At 44.7% G+C, this 19,524-nt stretch overlaps 1 protein-coding gene across 1 annotated transcript in view; it reads right to left on the reverse strand.

Annotated features, from left to right (window-relative positions):
- LOC145416493 (uncharacterized) overlaps positions 1-19,524 on the reverse strand; it is a 164,568-nt gene that overhangs the window by 36,172 nt on the left and 108,872 nt on the right. Inside the window, exons 3-4 of the mRNA XM_080285449.1 lie at positions 5,425-7,238; positions 4,996-5,076 (exon numbers count right to left, since the gene is read on the reverse strand). Coding sequence (XP_080141575.1) covers positions 4,996-5,076; positions 5,425-7,238 — 1,895 coding nt within the window. The remainder of the gene's footprint in view (positions 1-4,995; positions 5,077-5,424; positions 7,239-19,524) is intronic.

The raw sequence follows: 19,524 nt of genomic DNA on the forward strand, positions 1-19,524 counted from the left end.
TCTCCCAGACTACCTGATCTCACAACCGCAATTTTGTGGTATACGATCCTCTTTGTCTAGTGCCTGAGCCCCTGTCTGACTGCCTTGATCCCTCTTGCCCTCTTACTCTCTCTCTCTCTCTCTCTCTCTCTCTCTCTCTCTCTCTCTCTCACACACACACACACACACACACACACACACACACACACACACATAAGGATAATAACTCCATGCCCCTTTCCTTCCTGATTCCCTTCCACCTTTCCTCTAACTACCCCAATTTCTTCTCCCCCCCCCTCTCTCTCTCTCTCTCTCTCTCTCTCCATCTTCGTTACCCTTTCACGCCTCGGTCCCACCCATTCAGAGCCGATATATTACTTCATCGGAAACCAACCACTTCAGGCGGATATTGCTCTCTCCAAAGCCTCCTACTCTCGCTGAATATTCCTCTCTCCGAAGCCTCCTACTCTCGCTGAATATTCCTCTCTCCGAAGCCTCCTACTCTCGCTGAATATTCCTCCGCCAAATCCTCCTCCAACCAAATATTACTCCTGTCAAAGATTCCTAGTCGAGCCGAATACTGCTCTTTCCGATACCTCTCACTTCAGTCGAATATTGATCTCGTCGAAAACTCCTACTGAAGGACGATATATAAATATTGTCCCACACCAGAATACCCACACCACTACACCACACCACTACACCACTACACCACCCCATTCCCCACACCACTATAAGCCATACCATACCCCACACCACCACACACATCCTTCACAGTCTACACCCCATACCACTGCACATCACACCAACTCACGCTTTTCACATCTCACACCACAGTACGTCATACCTTACCTTACACCACTACACACCACACCAGACACCACACTTAAACTAGACCCTACACCACTACACACCATACCACACCCTCCACATCCTACACCCAGTACAATTACACATCAAACTACTACACACTCCATAACAGATTCTACCTACACCACCTCACCCCATACATTCTATATACCACACCACACCTGGTACCTTATATAGTTCCTTCACACCATACACTCACTCCCTAAATTTCCACACACCACGTCCAACACCACATCACAGCACACTACACCTCATCACTACGGCACACCTCCCACACCACCCGGCACCTGACACAAAGCACACCACACAACATACCACACCATTACACCTCACAGATGAAACAACACCATTCACCACCACCACATACCACACCACCCCGCGCCATACTATCATACTTCACACCAGCTCAAAATAATTCACACTCCATACCACAGTGGCACACACTACACTACAACAAGCCACAATACACACATCACACTACACACTATAAACACACCCTACACCACACACATCACATGAGTACACTCCACACATCATACCATACCACCACACCACACTCACACACAACACAATCCACACACAGCACCACACCAGTCACATCCCACTCACTCCACACCACACCACACCACACCACACCACACCCACCATACCACACACCACACTACACCACACACATTGCCCTACATACAAACCCCACAGTCCCATACCATACCCCACACCAAACCCCTCAACACCACACTCACACCACGCCACACAGCACAAACCAAACAATACCCTACCCTACCAGACACCACATACCCCACACCTCACCACACCACACCTCCACCCTGCTCCAAATCACACCACACACCACACCACATACCACCACCTGCTCACTCCCCAGGCCCACGCGTCAACCTCAAAACGTACCATACTTTCACAAAACTAAAAATCTCACAAGTTTTCACCCCGCGTGGATTTATTTATTTATTTATTGGGCAGATTGTCGTGCGTAACTTCTTCCTCCCGTTGTCCCTGGAAGCTGGGTGGTGTTGATATCAGTACTGTTTGTTTGTCTGGTAAAATTCTTGGTTACTTTTAGCCATTACGAAATAGTTACGTCTTTTTTCGTTCGTTTTCATATCTCCAAGAGTAGTAGTAGTAGTAGTAGCAGTAACAGCAGCAGCAGCAGTAGTAGTAGTAGAAATAGTAGTAGTAGTAGTAGTAGTAGAAGTAGTGGTAGTAGTAATAATAGAGGTAGTGGTAATAGTAATGCTAGTAGTGGTCGTGGTGTTGTGGTGTGGTGCGGTGCGGTATGATGTGGTTTGGTGTGGTGTGGTGTGATGTGGACTGTTGTGATGTGGTGTGGTGCAGTGTAGTGTGGAGTGTTGTGTGGTGTGGTGAGGTGTAGTGTGGATTGGTGTGGCATGGAGTGGTGTAGTGTGGTGGGAGGTGGTGTGGTGTAGTGTGGACTGAGGTGGACTGGTGTATGGCTTAGTGTGTTGTGTTGTAGTGTGATATGAAGTAAATGGTGTTGGTATATTGTGGTGTTGTGCGGTGTGGTGCGGTGTGGTGTGGTGTGGTGTGGTGTAGATTGGTATAGTGTGGTATGAAATCCAGTACACGCCTACAAAACCTCTCTCTCTCTCTCTCTCTCTCTCTCTCTCTCTCTCTCTCTCTCTAATACATCCCTCACAGGTGTACCCTAACACCATCTTTTCACAGACCAACAGAAAATCATTATCAAAGTCGCGTAAAGTGACCTAAATCTATCTATCTATCTATCTAATTATCTATCTATTGCCAGACGCCTTAATCCCGTAAGGGGTGGCCACAAACCAGTCGCCTCCATGTCGCCCTGTCTCCCGCCATTTCACTGCCCTGCTGCCAGCTCACACCCCTCTCTCTCATATACCTCTCCATTCCATCCTTCCATCTCATCCTTGGCCTCCCCCTCCCGCTCCCGAGAGAGTGACGAGGAGAGTGTGAGTGACCTAAATCGATTTACCAACAGAAATTACAAGATAAATAATAAAAAAGTTATTGCAACAATAGGCAAGATGAAAAGCGTCCAGAGAATACTATAACACTGTGCTAGAAATTTTGAGCTGCCTTTTGAATGATTTGCGATGCATAAGGAAGGGGGAATGAAGAAAGAATAGGAGAGAATGGGAGGGGGAGATGGGGGAATAAGGAAGGGGAAGAGGGAGGGGGAATGAAGAATGAAGAGGAGGGAAAGGGAGGAGAAGATAGGAGAATGAAGAGGGGGAAGAGGCAGGGGGAATTAAGAATGAAGAGGAGCGAATGGGAGGGGGAGACAGGGGAATGAGGAGGGGGAAGAGGGAGGGGGAATGAAGAATGAACAGGAGGGAATGGGAGGGGGAGACAGGGGAGTGAGGAGGGGGAAGCGGGAGAGGGAATGAAGAATGAAGAGGAGGGAATGGGAGGGGGGGACGGAGAATGAAGTTTGATCATTAGGCAGGGAGATGGAGGAATGAGGAGGAGGAGATGGAAGAGGAAATCTGGTTATAAGATAGAAAGATGGAAGAATGGGAGAGGGAGAAAAGGGAAGAGGAGGTGGAGAATGAAGGTTGGACTTATGTAGGGATACGGAAGAATGAGGCAGGGAGAAAAGGGGTGGGAGTTGGGGAGTAGTGGTGTGGTCATAAGATAGGCAGGCGGAAGAACAAGGAGGGAGAAGAGAGACGGGGAGATAGAAGAATGAAGGAAGAGGGTGAGGGAGATGGAAGAATGAGGGGCAAGAGGAAGGGGGAAATGAGAGAATGAGGAGGAATAGGGAGAGGGAAATGGGGAGTGAAGGTGTGGTCATAAGGCAGGGATATGGAAGAACTAGGAAGGGAAGGGAACGCCACCCTCTGCATTCCGTGATCCTCATGGTATCCAATTTAAGTTAATTAGTGGCCGTGGAGGGGCGGAGTGGGGAAGGGCGGGGCGTGGCGGGGCGGGGCGGGATGGGGCAGGTCTCATCGCCATAAGTCACAAAGATACATGAGTTACGAAGATGAAAAAAATAAAAATCTTCGTCTTGTGCCTTGGCTTGATAATGTATTGCACAACATGCTCTCAGTGGCCTGTAATTCTTTGTCACAAACTTGGCCAAGATTTTCATCCTCTTGCAGCTTGTTTCACGTTACTCAGTGGCAGAGAAAGACAATACTACACCTATTGGGTCTTCTCATAGAACTTCTTCGTGACTAGCATCATATTCTAGTCTTCATCTATTGTGGTACCTTAGCATTCAAGATGGAGAGATGACAATTTTAGGATATGGGTGGGTATTTTTGTTTTTCTGCAGCATATTTCTCGTATTGGATGACGGAGATAACAAGAAAAAATATTCATAGGTTATATAAGTTGTCATGAGGAAAATTGCCAAAAATCAGGTTAATTTTGGCCCAGTTTTTAGCAGTTATGGTCGTGTCAATAAAACAGAGTGAGCGGAAGTGTAACGAAGCCCCTTTTCTATTTCAATTTATTACAGTGATTAGTAGAACACCTGTAATGGTTAGATGTGATTAGCCTGCATCCCACAATACAGAGCGCAGTCAGCAACGACAGAGAAAGTTCAGACATGTCCTGTTATCATCACACACACACACACACGCACACACACACACACACACACACACACACACACACACACACACACACACACACACACACACACACACACACACAAAATCTGGGTCATCTTCACACCTTCGTTCTGTGGCTACCAATGGATGTCAACACAAATTCAAAGGCCGTATTCTACTTGACTCTGGAGATTCCGTAACACTTCTTCCTTAACGATTTATTCTACACATTCCATTCCATTATCCTCCTCATTGTTACTGGTGAAAAGTGTGTCGAAAGTAAAGTGATATAAATAGCATACAAGAGAATTTCAAGTTGCAATATACAAAATAAATTGCCAAGGAAAAGATGCTAGGGAGCCTCCTTACCAGACAAGAAGACAGACCTTGGAGTCTTTTTGAACAGGAAGGGTAGAATATAATCTTAATTTATCCCCTCACTATAAGATCTCTATCCATAACAACAAAAAATAGTCCGGTGGTAACAAGATAAATCAATACGTCACAGGTTTTAAGTGGTTCAACAGTGAGGTTTACACAGCAATTCCATTTTCAGTTAATTTCTACTCACCCTGCCCGAGCGGTCTGCATGGTTGATAAGTGAAGCCTCCAGCACTCCAGTAGCCTGTAGTTCCTTCATCAGCCGCAACACCTGAGGGAGTATTTCAGAAACGATGTAGATCAATTATTACAACCAATGTCTCCAAAACAGCTAATTGTTTTCGGAAGTAATTTTAGTTGGTCCCAGTTTATTCACTTTCATTTTCACCCTGGTTTGGCTGGGAGGTGTTTATGAATAAAAATGAAAGCATAAATCAGTAATCTTAAGAGCAGATTGAGCTAAAAAAAAAATCATGAATATGACACTTTAAACCACGGCTGTGAAATGTTTGATAGTTGTGCGAGTGCAGATGAAAGTATTTCTGAGCAATCTTACATGCAAACTTTAGAAAACTTTACTGTCTTAAACACATGCTCAACATAGTTGCATATATGGTACCTGGTCCTCCTCAGCCACCCGACAGGCCACAAGCAGCGCCCCTTCATTGTTGCCCTTCATCTTGTCAGAGAGGTGGAGTTTCAAGCTGGAGAGAAGAGGCGGGAGGGTTTTAGGTGGCTTCTTGTTTGTCTGGGTGGGGCGCGGAGTGTTGTTTGTTTTATCGCGGCCAGCTGACTTTATGGGTTGCTGTTGTGGCTGTTGCTCTGGCTTTGTGGTTTGCTGTTGGGGTTGTTGTTGTGGTTTTGTGGGTTGCTGTTGCTGTTGGGGCTTTATGGGCTGCTGTTGTGATTGTTGTTGTGGTTTTATGGGCTGCTGTTGTGGTTGTTGTTGTGGTTTTATGGGTTGCTGTTGTGGCTGTTGTGATTTTATGGGTTGTTGTTGGGGTTGTTGTTGAGGTCCTTCCTTTTGCTGTAGCCCTCGAGATGCTTGGGGGTGGGAGGTGATGCTTGTTTGTGTTGCTGTTCCGGCTACTCCTTTCCCTGCCTGTGCTACTGCTGTTGTTGTTCCACTAGCCCCCTTAGTTTTGGGTTGTTCAGTTTTATGATCACTAGCCTTATTTGTTGTGCTGGGTGCCTCCTTGATCTCAACTATCGTAGGCTTTCCAACAGCGTGTTCTCCAGCTATTGGTTGCTTAATAACAACTTTCTCAAGGTTTTCAATTGGTTCAGAAGACTTGCTTGCAGGTACAAAAGAAGTTAATGGCACAATGATTTTACCTGATGGGCCTCTAGTGAATGGTTTGGCAGATGAGCTGTAGTTGGTGGAAGGCAAAATGACAGGATTTGGTTGTTCTCCCTCACCTTCTCGGTTGTTTGAGGGTCGTTGCTTTGTCAGTGATTGGGCTTCACTGTCTTTATTAACCAACGGAAGTTCTTTAGCTATGGCTGAGTCCTTGCGTGTCTTAGTCAGATAGCTAGAGAAGGAGTAGGTCTCATTGTAAGCCTTGGCTGCTGCTCGTATCGCCCCAGTGCGACTATCAACGGCTGTGTGTCCTGAGGTTGTCAGAGGCTGGGGTTTCTGTCCATGGTCTGTGGGCCTCACTGGGGTCGCCTGGCTCTTACTGATTGACCTGAGTTCCTCACTGTTACCCACGTCATGCACAAGAGTCCCCTTGAGGTCCTGTGTCTTGCTTAAGCTACCCTTCCTCTCCCCAGTGGAAGTTGATCCTTCGTGAGTCACATGAGGCAAACGTCCCGAAGAAGCTGGGGTTGTCTTTCTCTCACCTGGGGGTTGTGCTCTACTGGGTGTGCGCAGAGGTGATCGACTGCGACGCTGCTCGAGGATGGCTGCAGGTTCCCCACTTCCCAGAGACCCGGCACGAATTAACTGCTGGTAGTATGGATCTTTCTCCTCGTTTCCAGTTCGGCGTCTGAGGTCAGGTATATCAATGTTTGAGGATAATGGCGGGCTCTGCTTTATCTGGTGGCTGCTCTGCTCTGCAGCTCTATTCTGTTGAAGCTGTTGTTTATCAAAGTGAACACCTCTGTCTTCATGACTCTCTGCTTCTTTTACCTGCGGCTTTCCAGTTTCCTTTGTGGCTCTGGTAACTTCCCTCTCCTCCTTCTGCTGTTGCTGACGCTGACTCTCCTTGCCCTGTGAGTGCTGAGTGTCGACTTTTTGGAGACCCTTTGGAGTCTGGGAGTTCTGAGGGTCGACTTTCGGGAGGACTTTCTGTGGCTGGGTGTTCTTCTGTGCTGCTGCAAGGAGTCGAGTGCGGGGATGGTGTTCAGGAGGCCCCTCGTCTGACCGTCTCCTTTGGATTCGCTGCTGCTCACCTTCTTCAGATTTCCGGGTCAGTGTTCTACCAGTTGGACCTGAGAAAAAGAGATGGGGATTCTGTTAGCTGTGTCTGCCATCATCACCAATATGTTGTCTGTCCTTAAAACATACTTGCATTCATCATCGTCCATATTTAAATTGCCTTTCATTATCATCATCATCATCATCCTTATTAGTATTGCCTGTTAGTAAACGATATCTGTGTCTATCATCATCATCATCATCATCATCATCATCATTGTGCGCTGTGGCTGCCACCAAATCAGAGGAAATGCCTGGACGGAGGAATAAACAGGCATGATGTAATTTTTCAGAACAAATGTTGGAACTTTAAATCAACAGTCATGAACGCACACAGCCAACGCCTACTGTTTATATTCCTGTTAACTCAGTGCGATGTGTTTTTAGTCTATTTTCTCTGACTCCATTTTTATTCAGCTTAGAAGTGACCTGTCGTAATGAAAGGGTACGAAGCAGTCCCAAATAGCCCCTAGAATACAATGATGTCTTTTAAGTATTTTCCGCTACTCCAAGATGATTATACTCAGCTTAAAGGAGGCTGCTTAATGGAAGGGTTAACTCTAGGGCTGTGCTGAGTCAATACGAGCTCTATAAATTCGTCTATTAGTGGTATAAAATACTTCTTTGGCTGTGCTTAGTTTGAACAAGCTCTAGAAATTCCTTCGTCGTAAGAAGGAATATAACTCGTCTTTGTATCAGCTCTAGAAATTCGTCCTTAGTAAGAGGAAGTATAACACTTTTGTCTACGAGCTCTATAAATTTGTCTTTTGTAGGCAGGAAGAAAGGACTTTTTTTTTTTTTGGCTGAATTTGTACAGTTGGCGATTTATTTTTGGACATGGCTGATTAGTATGCATTTTCACGTTATCTGTGCAGAGTATGGTGATATCAGAATGATTTATAACACGAAGGTCAGTAAGGTGCAATGTGCAAAATAAATCACTTACGAAAATGCGTTAGGAAGCGTCCTTAACCGACGAAAATATGGGCCCTAGAATCCTGAGCGTTAAAATCATCCGAATTTAGCCGAAATGAAGAGAGATGTAGGTAATTCGGAGGCCAGAGTGTTGAACTAAAGCCATTATGAAGGTAAATGGAGTGTGTTATGTTTGTTAGGCCTGTTTTGGCGTGATAACAGAACAGGTGCGAAGCCAGGTGATGCATATTCATACAAATTACACCCTGAACACAATACACATACTTTTTACATATATACGCATTATATATATTAAACTATGGAATTATTACGTGTCTCATGGTAGGGTAGACTCTAGTACTCTTTTTCTGCTTAGTCTCTTTATAATATCAGGTAGTCACATAAATAGATAAATAGATAAGTAAATAGATAATGCCAGACAGACAGATAGATAGATAGATAAATAAATAAAAATAAATAAATAAATAAAATCGTCAGGGGATACCTAGAGCAAAAACAATCGCATTAGTCGACCGTCTGATCTGCGTCGCGCCATGATATCTTCAAAAACTGGGTAAAAAATGGGCTGAGTGGGAGGAGGAGTGGGTGGGACGGGCTGGGTGGACAGAGGAATGGGTGGGATGGATTGAGTGGACAGAGGAATGGGTGAGATGGACTGGGTGGATTGATGGATGGGTGGAAGGGGCTGGGTGGACAGAGGAATGGGTGGGATGGATTGGGTGTACAGAAGAATGGGTGGGATGGACTGGGTGGACAGATGGATGGGTGGAAGGGGCTGGGTGGACAGAGGAATGGGTGGGATGGACTGGGTTGACAGAGGAATGGGTGGAAGGGGCTGGGTGGACAGAGGAATGGGTGGAAGAGGCTGGGTGGACAGAGAAATGGGTGGGATGGGATGGATAGGCAGAGGAATGGGTGAGACGGGCTGTGTGGACAGAAGAATGAATGGGATGGGCTGGTTGGACAGAGGAGTGGGTGGGATAGAGTGGGTGGAAAAGGGGTCGGTAGACGAGGTAATATTCCTTCATTTGGCCAGGGAAATAATAAGCCCGTTCCCGAGATGAAACACAGCATCAAAGACTCTTAAACATGGAGAAGCCTCACTCGTAACAAAGGAAGTTCTCTCTCTCTCTCTCTCTCTCTCTCTCTCTCTCTCTCTCTCTCTCTCTCTCTCTCTCTCTCTCTCTCTATCAAAACCCAACCCCTTTTCTTTTCTCTCTCCCTGACAAATTGGTACACAGGAGACAGATTGCTCACTGTTTCAAGTATGTAATTTGATGCAATTCTTCTAGAGTGGATATTGGTCTACTTGTGTGTGTGTGTGTGTGTGTGTGTGTGTGTGTGTGTGTGTGTGTGTGTGTGTGTGTGTGTGTGTGTGTGTGTGTGTGTGTGTGTGTGTGTGTGTGTGTGTGTGTGTGTGTGTGTGTGTGTGTGTGTGTTTGAATGAGAGAGAGAGAGAGAGAGAGAGAGAGACCTCCCTAGCAGCACTTCCTTGGCGATTTAGTTTCCAATTAATTCCTTACTATTTTCTTCCTAATTTCTTAAATATCTGTAATATTTCCCTGTATTACCCCTATGATACTTTTCTACGTCCCTAGATTTCCCTAAAGTTTCCCTCTATTGCCCCTAAAATATTTCCCATTACGTAGCAAGTCTCACTCTGTCCTTATATCTCCCCTAAATTTTCCCTTTCTCTCCCTAAACACATTTATCTTTGCCTTAAACCCTCCCCATTGCCCCAAAATAGTACCCCTACCTTCACCTTGGCCCAAATGAAAATAATAGAAGCTGGAACATAGGGAGTTGGGATTAGACTTGGGACTTGAGTTGACACTTGAGTTGGGACTTGAGTTGGGACATAACACTTGAGATGGCACTTGAGATGACTATTTGACACTTGAGGTAGCAATAAAGTTGTCACTTGAGTTGGTACCTAAGTTGGCGTTTGAGTTGGTACTTGAGTTGTCATTTGAGTTTGGACTTATGTTGGCACCTGTTGGAACTTACGTTGGCACTTGAATTGAGACTTAAGTTAGCACTTAAGTCGGGACTTAAGTTGGTGCTTGAGTTTGGACTTAATTTGGCCCTTGAGTTGGGACTTAAGTTGGCGCTTGAGATTGGCCTAATCTGACGGTTGACTTTGGACTTACTTTGCTGCTTGAGTAGGAATTTAAGTTGGCGCTTTAGTTGGGACGGAAGCTGGCCCTTGAGTTGAGATTAAGTTGGTGCTTGATTTGAGACTTAAGCTGGCACTTGAGTTGAGGCTTAACTTTCTGCTTGTGTTGGGACTTATGTTGACGCCTGAGGTGGGACCTAAGTTGGCACTTCAGATTGCATGTTGTCACTGGAGTTGGGACTGAAGTTGGCACTTGAGCTGGGACGTTAGTTTGAGCTTGAGTTGAGACTTAGGTTGGTACTTGATTTGAGACTTTGGTTGGCACTTAAGTTGGGACTTAGGTTGGCGCGTGAGTTTGGACTCAAGTTGGCTCTTGAGTTGGGATCTAAGTTGGCACTGGAGCTGGGACTTAATTTTGCACTTGAGTTTTGACTTAAGTTTGATCTTGAGTAGGAACTGAGGTTAGCACTTGAGTTGGTACTTAGGCTGGGGCTTGAGTTGGGACTTAAGTTGTTGCTCGAGTTGGAACCTAAACTGGTGCTTGAGCTTGGACCCAAGTTGGCACTTGAGTTGGCACTTAAGCTTTCACTTGAGTTTTTATGGATTAATGTTGGCGCTTGAGTTGGAACATAAGTTGGTGCTTGAGTTGGGACTCAAGTTGGTGCTTGAGTTGGGACTTTAGTTGGTGCTTGAGTTGGGACTCAAGTTGGTGCTTGAGTTGGGACTCAAGTTGGTGCTTGAGTTGGGACTCAAGTTGGTGCTTGAGTTGGGACTCAAGTTGGTGCTTGAGTTGGGACTCAAGTTGGTGCTTGAGTTGGGACTAAGTTGGTGCTTGAGTTCAGACTTAGGTTGGCAATTGGGCTGGGACTTAATCTGGCGCTTGAGTTAGGGCTTAAGTTAACCCTTGAGTTTAGACAAGCTGGAACTTGTGTTTGGAATTAAGTTGGTACCTGTGTTGGGAGGAGTTGGCACTTAGAACTTGGACTTTAGTTGGCACTTGAGTTTGCACTTTTGTTGGCACTTGTGCTGGGATGGGCTGGTAGGACAGAGGAGTGGGTGGGGTAGATTGGGTGGACAGAGAAATGGGTGGGATAGGATGAGTAAACAGAGGAATGGGTGGGATAGACTGGGTGGACAGAGGAATGGGTGGGATAAACTGGGTGGAAAAGGGGGTCGGTAGACAAGGTAATATTCTTTCATTTGGCCAGAGAAATAATAAGCCCGTTCCCGAGATGAAACACAGCATCAAAGACTCTTAAACATGGACAAGCCTCACTCGTAACAAAGGAAGTTCTCTCTCTCTCTCTCTCTCTCTCTCTCTCTCAAAACCCAACCCCTTTTCTTTTCTCTCTCCCTGACAAATTGGTACACAGGAGACAGATTGCTCACTGTTTCAAGTATGTAATTTGATGTAATTCTTATAGGGTGGATATTGGTCTACTTGTGTGTGTGTGTGTGTGTGTGTGTGTGTGTGTGTGTGTGTGTGTGTATGTGTGTGTGTGTGAATGAGAGGGAGAGAGAGAAAGAGAGAGAGAGAGACCTCCCTAGCAGCACTTCCTTGGCGATTTAGTTTGCAATTAATTCCTTACTATTTTCTTCCTAATTTCTTAAATATCTGTAATATTTCCCTGTATTACCCCTATGATACTTTTCTACGTCCCTAGATTTCCCTAAAGTTTCCCTCTGTTGCCCCTAATATATTTCCCATTACGTAGCAAGTCTCACTCTGTCCTTATATCTCCCCTAAATTTTCCCTTTCTCTCCCTAAACACATTTATCTTTGCCTTTAACCCTCCCCATTGCCCCAAAATAGTACCCCTACCTTCACCTTGGCCTAAATGAAAACAAAAGAAGCTGGAACAAAGGGAGTTGGGATTAGACTTGGGACTTGCGTTGACACTTGAGTTGGGACTTGATTTGGGACATGCCACTTGAGTTGGCACTTGAGATAACACTTTATTTGGCACTTGAAGTAGCAATAAAGTTGTCACTTGAGTTGGAACCTAAGTTGGCGCTTGAGTTGGTACTTGAGTTGTCATTTGAGTTTGGACTTATGTTGGCACCTGTTGGAACTTACGTTGGCACTTGAGTTAGGACTTAAGTTGGCACTTGAGTTGGGACTTAAGTTGGCACTTGAGTCGGGACTTAAGTTGGTGCCTGAGTTTGGACTTAATTTGGCGCTTGAGCAGGAACTTAAGTTGGTGCTTTAGTTGGGACCGAAGCTGGCCCTTGAGTTGAGATTAAGTTGGTGCTTGATTTGAGACTTAAGCTGGCACTTGAGTTGCGGCTTAACTTTCTGCTTGTGTTGGGACTTATGTTGAAGCCTGAAGTGGGACCTAAGTTGGCACTTCAGATTGCATGTTGTCACTGGATTTGGAACTGAAGTTGACACTTGAGCTGGGACGTTAGTTTGAGCTTGAGTTGAGACTTAGGTTGGTGCTTGATTTGAGACTTTGGTTGGGACTTAACTTGGGACATAGGTTGGCGCGTGAGTTTGGACTCAAGTTGGCGCTTGAGTTGGGATCTAAGTTGGCACTTGAGCTGGGACTTAATATTGCACTTGAGTTGGGACTTAAGTTTGTTCTTGAAAAGGGGCTGAGGTTGGCACTTGAGTTGGTACGTAGGTTGGCGCTTGAGTTGGGACTTATGTTGTTGATCGAGTTGGAACCTAAGTTTGTGCTTGAGTTGGGACCCAAGTTGGCACTTGAGTAGGCACTTAAGCTTTCACTTGAGTTTGGATTAATGTTGGCGCTTGAGTTGGAACATAAGTTGGTGCTTGATTTGGGACTTAAGTTGATACTTGAGTTGGGACTTAAGTTGGTGCTTGAGTTGGGACTTAAGTTGGTGCTTGAGTTGGGACTTAAGTTGGTGCTTGAGTTCAGACTTAGGTTGGCGATTGGGTTGGGACTTAATCTGGCGCTTGAGTTACGACTTAAGTTAACCCTTGAGTTTAGACGAGTTGGAACTTGTGTTTGGAAATAAGTTGGTACCTGTGTTTGGGGGAGTTGGCACTTAGAGCTTGGACTTTGGTTGGCACTTGAGTTTGCACTTTAGTTGGCACTTGTGCTGGGACTTACGATGGCACTTGAGTCAGAACTTAACACTTGAGTTGGCACTTAAAACTTGAGTTAACACTTTTAAGTTATCACTTAAGTTAGCACTTAAGTTGGACTAAGGTTGGCACTTAAGTTGGAACTTAGGTTGGCACTTAGGTTGGGACTTGAGTTGGCAGTTACGTTGGGACTTGAATTGGCATTTAAGTTGCCACATAAGTTGCCACTGTAGTTGGCATTTGAGTTACAACTTAAGATGACACTAAAGTTGCCATGTAACTTAGCACTTAAGTGGCCACTTAAGTTGTCACTAAAGTTGCTGTTTAAGTTGCCATCTAGGTTGGCACTTCGGTTGACACTTAAATTGCCACTTGAGTTGCCACTGAAGTTGCCACTTATGTTGCCGCTTAGGTTGGAATACAAGCGGCACTTAAGTGGAACTTAAGCGGCACTTAAGTGGCACTTAATTGGCACTTAAGTGGCACTTAAGTTCCACTTAAGTGCCACTTAAGTTCCACTTAAGTGCCACTTAAGTGCCACTTAAGTGCCACTTAAGTTCTACTTAAGTGCCACTTAAGTTCTACTTAAGTGCCACTTAAGTTCCACTTAAGTGCCACTTAAGTGCCACTTAGGTAGCACTTAAGTGGTACTTAAGTGGAACTTAAGGTGGAACTTGGGTGACAATTGAGTGCCACTTAAGGCACTTAAGTTGGCACTTAAATTGGGGCATACTGTAAGATGGGAACGAAGTTGACACTTGTGTTGGGACTTTAAGTTTGCGCTTGAGTTCGGTTTTAGGTTTGCACTTGAGCTTCAGTTGGGACTTTGATTGGTGCTTGAGTTGGGACTTAGGTCTGCGCTTGAATTTGGGCTTAAATCGGCGCTTGAGTTGGGATTTAATTTGATGCTTGAGTTGGGACTCTATTTTGCACTTCAGTTAGGACTTAAGTTTCCTCTTGAGTAGGGACTTATGTACGTAGGTTGGTCCTTGAGTTGGGACTTAGTTTGGTGCTTCAGTTGGGACTTAGATTGGCACTTGGCTTGAGACATATGTTGGCGCTTGAGTTGAGGCTTAAGTTGGCGTTTGAGTTGAGACTTAAGTTGGCACTTGAGTTGGGACTTAACTTAGCGCTTGAGTTAGGACTTGAGATCGTACTTGTATCAGGACTTCAGTTCGTACTTGTGTTTGGATACATGTGGTACCTGTGTTGGAACCTGAGTTGGCACTTGAGTTTGAACTTTAGTTGGTGCTTGAGTTGGCATTTAAATTGACACTTGTGTTGGGACTTAATTTGGCACTTCAGTCGGAGCTTAAGTTTACACCTGAGTTGACACCTATGTCACCACTTGAGTTTGCACTTAAGTTGCATTTAAGTTTTCACTTAATTTTGCATTTGAGTTGGCACAAGTTGGCACTAAAGTTGGCACTTACACTGGCACTTGAATTGGCGTTTACGTTTGCACTGGAGTCATCACTTACGTTGACACGATTGGCACTTAAGTTGACACTTAAGTTTGGACTTAAGTTGGAGCTTGAGTTGGGACTAAAACTAGTGCTTGAATTGGAACTTAAGTTGGTGTTTGAGTTGGGACTTAAGATGGCGTTTGAGTTGGAACTTAAGTTGGAGCTTGAGTTGAGACTTGTGTTGCCGCTTGAGTCGGGACTTCAGTTGTCATTGAGCTGGGACCTAAGTTGGCGCCTGAGTTCGGGCCTAAGTTGGCATTTGAGATGGCACTTATGTTGTCACTTGAGTTGGCACTAATGTTGTCACTTCAGTTGTGACTTATGTTTGCGCTTGAGTTGTAACATAAGTTGACGCTTTAGTTGGCACTTAAGTTAGCTCTTGCCTTGGCACATAAGTTGGCACGAGTTGGAGCTTACGATGGCACTTGATTTGAGACTTAAGTTGGCACTTGAGTTGAGACCTAAGTTGGTGCTTGATATTGGACTTAATGTGGTGCATGATTTTGGACTTGAGTTGGAACTTAAGTTGATGATTGAGTTGGTTCTTAATATTTTGCTTGAGTTGCTATTTATTCTGGCGCCTGAGCTGGGACCTAAGTTGGTACTTGAGTTGGCACGTTGTCACTTAAGTTGGGACTTAAGTTGACACTTGAGTTGGGACTTAAGTTAGAGCTTGAGTTCTGACTTAGTTGGCGCTTGAGTTGAGACATGGGTTGACACTTGATTTTGAAGTCAAGTTGGCGCTTGAGTTGGTGTTTAAGTTGGCACTGGAGTTGGAACTTAATTTTGCACTTGAGTTGGGACTTAATTTCCTCTTGAGTAGGAACTGATGTTGGCACTTGAGCTGGGATATAATTTGACGCTTGAGTTGGGACTTAAGTTGGCGCTTGAGTTGGGACCTACGTTGGCGCTTAGGTTTTGATTCAAGTTTTCACGAGTAAGTACTAAAGGTTTTACTCGAGTTGGTGCTTGAGATGCAGCATAAGTTGGCGCTTGTTGTCACTTACGTTGACTCATGAGCTGGGACATAAGTTGGCACTTGAGCTGTAATTGACGTTGGCAGTTGATTTGGAACTTCAGTTGACACGTGAGTTGGTGCTTGAGTTGGGACTTAAACTGGTGATTCGACTGGGACATAAGTTGACGCTTGAGTTGGGACTTAAGTTGGCGCTTGAGTTGAGACCTTAGTTGGCGTTTGAGTTGGGACTTAAGTTAGCGCTTGTGTTAGGACTTAAGTCGGTATTTGTGTTTGGACCCAAGTGGTACCTGTATTGGGACTTGAGTTGGCACTTAAGTTTGAACTTTACTTGGTGCTTGAGTTGGGATTTAAATGGACACTTGTGTTGGGACTTAATATGGCACTTCAGTCGGAGCTTAAGTTAACACTTGAGTTGGCACTTTCGTCACCACCTGAGTTTGCACTTAAGTTGCATTTAAGGTTTCACTTAATGTTGCATTTGAGTTGGCACTTAAGTTGGATCTAAAGTTAGCACTTACATTTGCACTTGAGTTATCACTTATGTTGACACTTGATTGGCACTTAAGTTGTCACTTAAGTTTGGACTTGAGTTGGAGCTAGAGTTGGGACTAAAGCTAGTGCTTGAATTGGAACTTAAGTTGGTGCTTGAGTTGGGACATAAGATGACGCTTGAGTTGGGACTTAAAATGGCGCTTGAGTTGGGACTTGAGTTGGCGCTTGAGTTGAGACTTGTGTTGCCGCCTGAGTTGGGCCTTTAGTTGTCACTTGAGCTGGGACCAAAGTTGGCGCTTGAGTTCGGGCCTAAGTTGGCATTTGAGTTGGCACTTATGTTGTCACTTGAGTTCGCAATAATGTTGTCACTTCAGTTGGGACTTATGTTTGCGCTTGAGTTGTAACATAAGTTGGCGCTTTAGTTGGCACTTAAGTTTGCCCCTGAGTTGGCACTTACGTTGGCACTTGAGTTGGAGTTTACGATGGCACTTGATTTGAGACTTAAGTTGGCACTTGAGTTGAGACTTAAGTTGGTGCTTGATATTGGACTTAATGTGGTGCATTATTTTGGACTTGAGTTGGTGCTTGAGTTGGAATTTAAGTTGATGCTTAAGTTGGTGCTTAATTTTTTGCTTGAGTTGCGATTTATTCTGGCGCCTGAGCTGGGACCTAAGTTGGTACTTGAGCTGGCACGTTGTCACTTAAGTTAGGACTTAGGTTGACACTTGAGTTGGGACTTAAGTTTGAGCCTGAGTTCTGACTTAGTTGGCGCTTGAGTTGAGACATGGGTTGGCACTTGATTTTGAAGTCAAGTTGGCGCTTGAGTTGGGATTTAAGTTGGCACTGGAGTTGGGATTTAATTTTGCATGTGAGTTGAGACTTAATTTCCTCTTGAGTAGGAACTGATGTTGGCACTTGAGTTGGGGTATAATTTGACGCTTGAGTTGGGACTTAAGTTGGCGCTTGAGTTGGGACTAAAACTAGTGCTTGAATTGGAACTTAAGTTGGCGCTTGAGTTGAGACTTGTGTTGCCGCTTGAGTTGGGACTTCAGTTGTCACTTGAGCTGGGACCTAAGTTGGCGCTTGAGTTCGGGCCTAAGTTGGCATTTATGTTGGCACTTATGTTGTCACTGGAGTTGGCACTAATGTTGTCACTTCAGCTGGGACTTATGTTTGCGCTTGAGTTGTAACATAAGTTGCCGCTTTAGTTGGCACTTAAGTTAGCTCTTGAGTTGGCACTTACAGTACGTTGGCACTTGAGTTGGAGCTTAAGATGGCACTTGATTTGAGACTTAAGTTGGCACTTACAGTACGTTGGCACTTGAGTTGGAGCTTACGATAGCACTTGATTTGAGACTTAAGCTGGCACTGGAGTTGAGACTTAAGTTGGTGCTTGATATTGGACTTTATGTGGTGCATTATTTTGGACTTGAGTTGGTGCTTGAGTTGGAACTTAAGGTGATGCTTGAGTTGGAACTTAAGTTGATGATTGAGTTGGTGCTTAATTTTTTGCTTGAGTTGCGATTTGTTCTGGCGCCTGAGCTGGGGCCTAAGTTGGTACTTGAGTTGGCACGTTGTCACTTAAGTTGGGACTTAAGTTGACACTTGAGTTGGGACTTAAGTTTGAGCTTGAGTTCTGACTTAGTTGGCGCTTGAGTTGAGACATGGGTTGGCACTTGAGTTTGGAGTCAAGTTGGCGCTTGAGTTGAGATTTAAATTGGCACTGGAGTTGGGACTTAATTTTGCACTTGAGCTGGGACATAATTCCCTCTTGAGTAGGGACTGATGTTGGCACTTGAGTTGGGAAATAATTTGACGCTTGAGTTGGGACTTAAGTTGGCGCTTGAGTTGGGACCTACGTTGGCGCTTGAGTTTTGATCCAAGTTTGCATTTGAGTTGGCACTTAAGGTTTCACTTGAGTTGGTGCTTGAGATGCAGCATATGTTGGCGCTTAAGTTTTCACTTAAGTTGACTCATGAGTTGGGACATAAGTTGGCACTTGAGCTGTAATTGACGTTGGTAGTTGATTTGGAACTTCAGTTGACACGTGAGTTGGTGCTTGAGTTGGGACTTAAATTGGTTATTCGATTGGGACATAAGTTGACGCTTGTGTTGGGACATAAGTTGGAGCTTGAGTTGAGACCTTAGATGGCGCTTGAGTTGGGACTTAAGATAGCGCTTGTGTTAGGACTTAAGTTGGTACTTGTGTTTGGACCCAAGTGGTACCTGTATTGGGACTTGAGTTGGTACTTGAGTTTGAACTTTAGTTGGTGCTTGATTTGGGATTTAAATTGACACTTGTGTTGGGACTTGATTTGGCACTTCAGTCGGAGCTTAAGTTAACACTTGTGTTGGCAGTTACGTCACCACTTAAGTTTGCACTTAAGTTGCATTTAAGTTTTCACTTAATGTTGCATTTGAGTTGGCAGTTAAGTTGGCACTAAAGTTGGCACATACATTGGCACTTTAATTGGCGTTTATGTTTGCACTTGAGTTATCACTAACGTTTACACATGATTGGCACTTAAGTTGGCACTTAAGTTGGACTTAAGTTGTGCCAGGACTCCATATTATAAATACTAATCATAACAGAAAGCATGATGGATAGATAGATAGATAGATAGACAGAGCACCAGACAAGGTGTGGGAACGGTAAATTTGCTTCCAACTCTTTAAGTGAAGGAATGTTGATCGTGCACTGGAAGCAGTTCATACACACAGGCATACAGTATTCTAGAAGCGTCCACGACAGTAGAGTGCACGTGACACGACCCCTGTTACACAAGAATGTAGGAATTTCAGCTCAGGAGACAGGTTATAGAACCGACAGGTAGTGGAGAGAGCGAATAAGAAGAGGGGTCCTACTATACTTAGTATATTAAGTCTCTGTATAATACATACGCTACTCAACTTAGACTTTCATTGAAGATAATAAACCAAGATCAACTCCCCGTATTCATCTTTAACTCCTCCTGCTCTTCAGTTACCAAAATAACTTTAACCAAAACTCAAGACTCACCTATTGCAAGAATTAAGAGTTACATATATATAAATGTTGGCTACGAAGCTTTAACAGTTGGAGCTTGAGTTGGGACCAAAGCTAGTGCTTGAATTGGAACTTAAGTTGGTGCTTGAGTTGGGACTTAAGATGGCGCTTTAGTCGGGACTTAAGATGGCGCTTGAGTTGCGACTTAAGATGGCGCTTGAGTTGGGACTTAAGATGGCGCTTGAGCTGGGACTTGAGTTGGCGCTTGAGTTG

This window comes from Coenobita brevimanus, chromosome 106 (genome assembly GCF_032717465.1).
Source record: "Coenobita brevimanus isolate Jiangsu-jjx chromosome 106, ASM3271746v2, whole genome shotgun sequence".
NCBI lineage: Eukaryota > Metazoa > Arthropoda > Malacostraca > Decapoda > Coenobitidae > Coenobita > Coenobita brevimanus.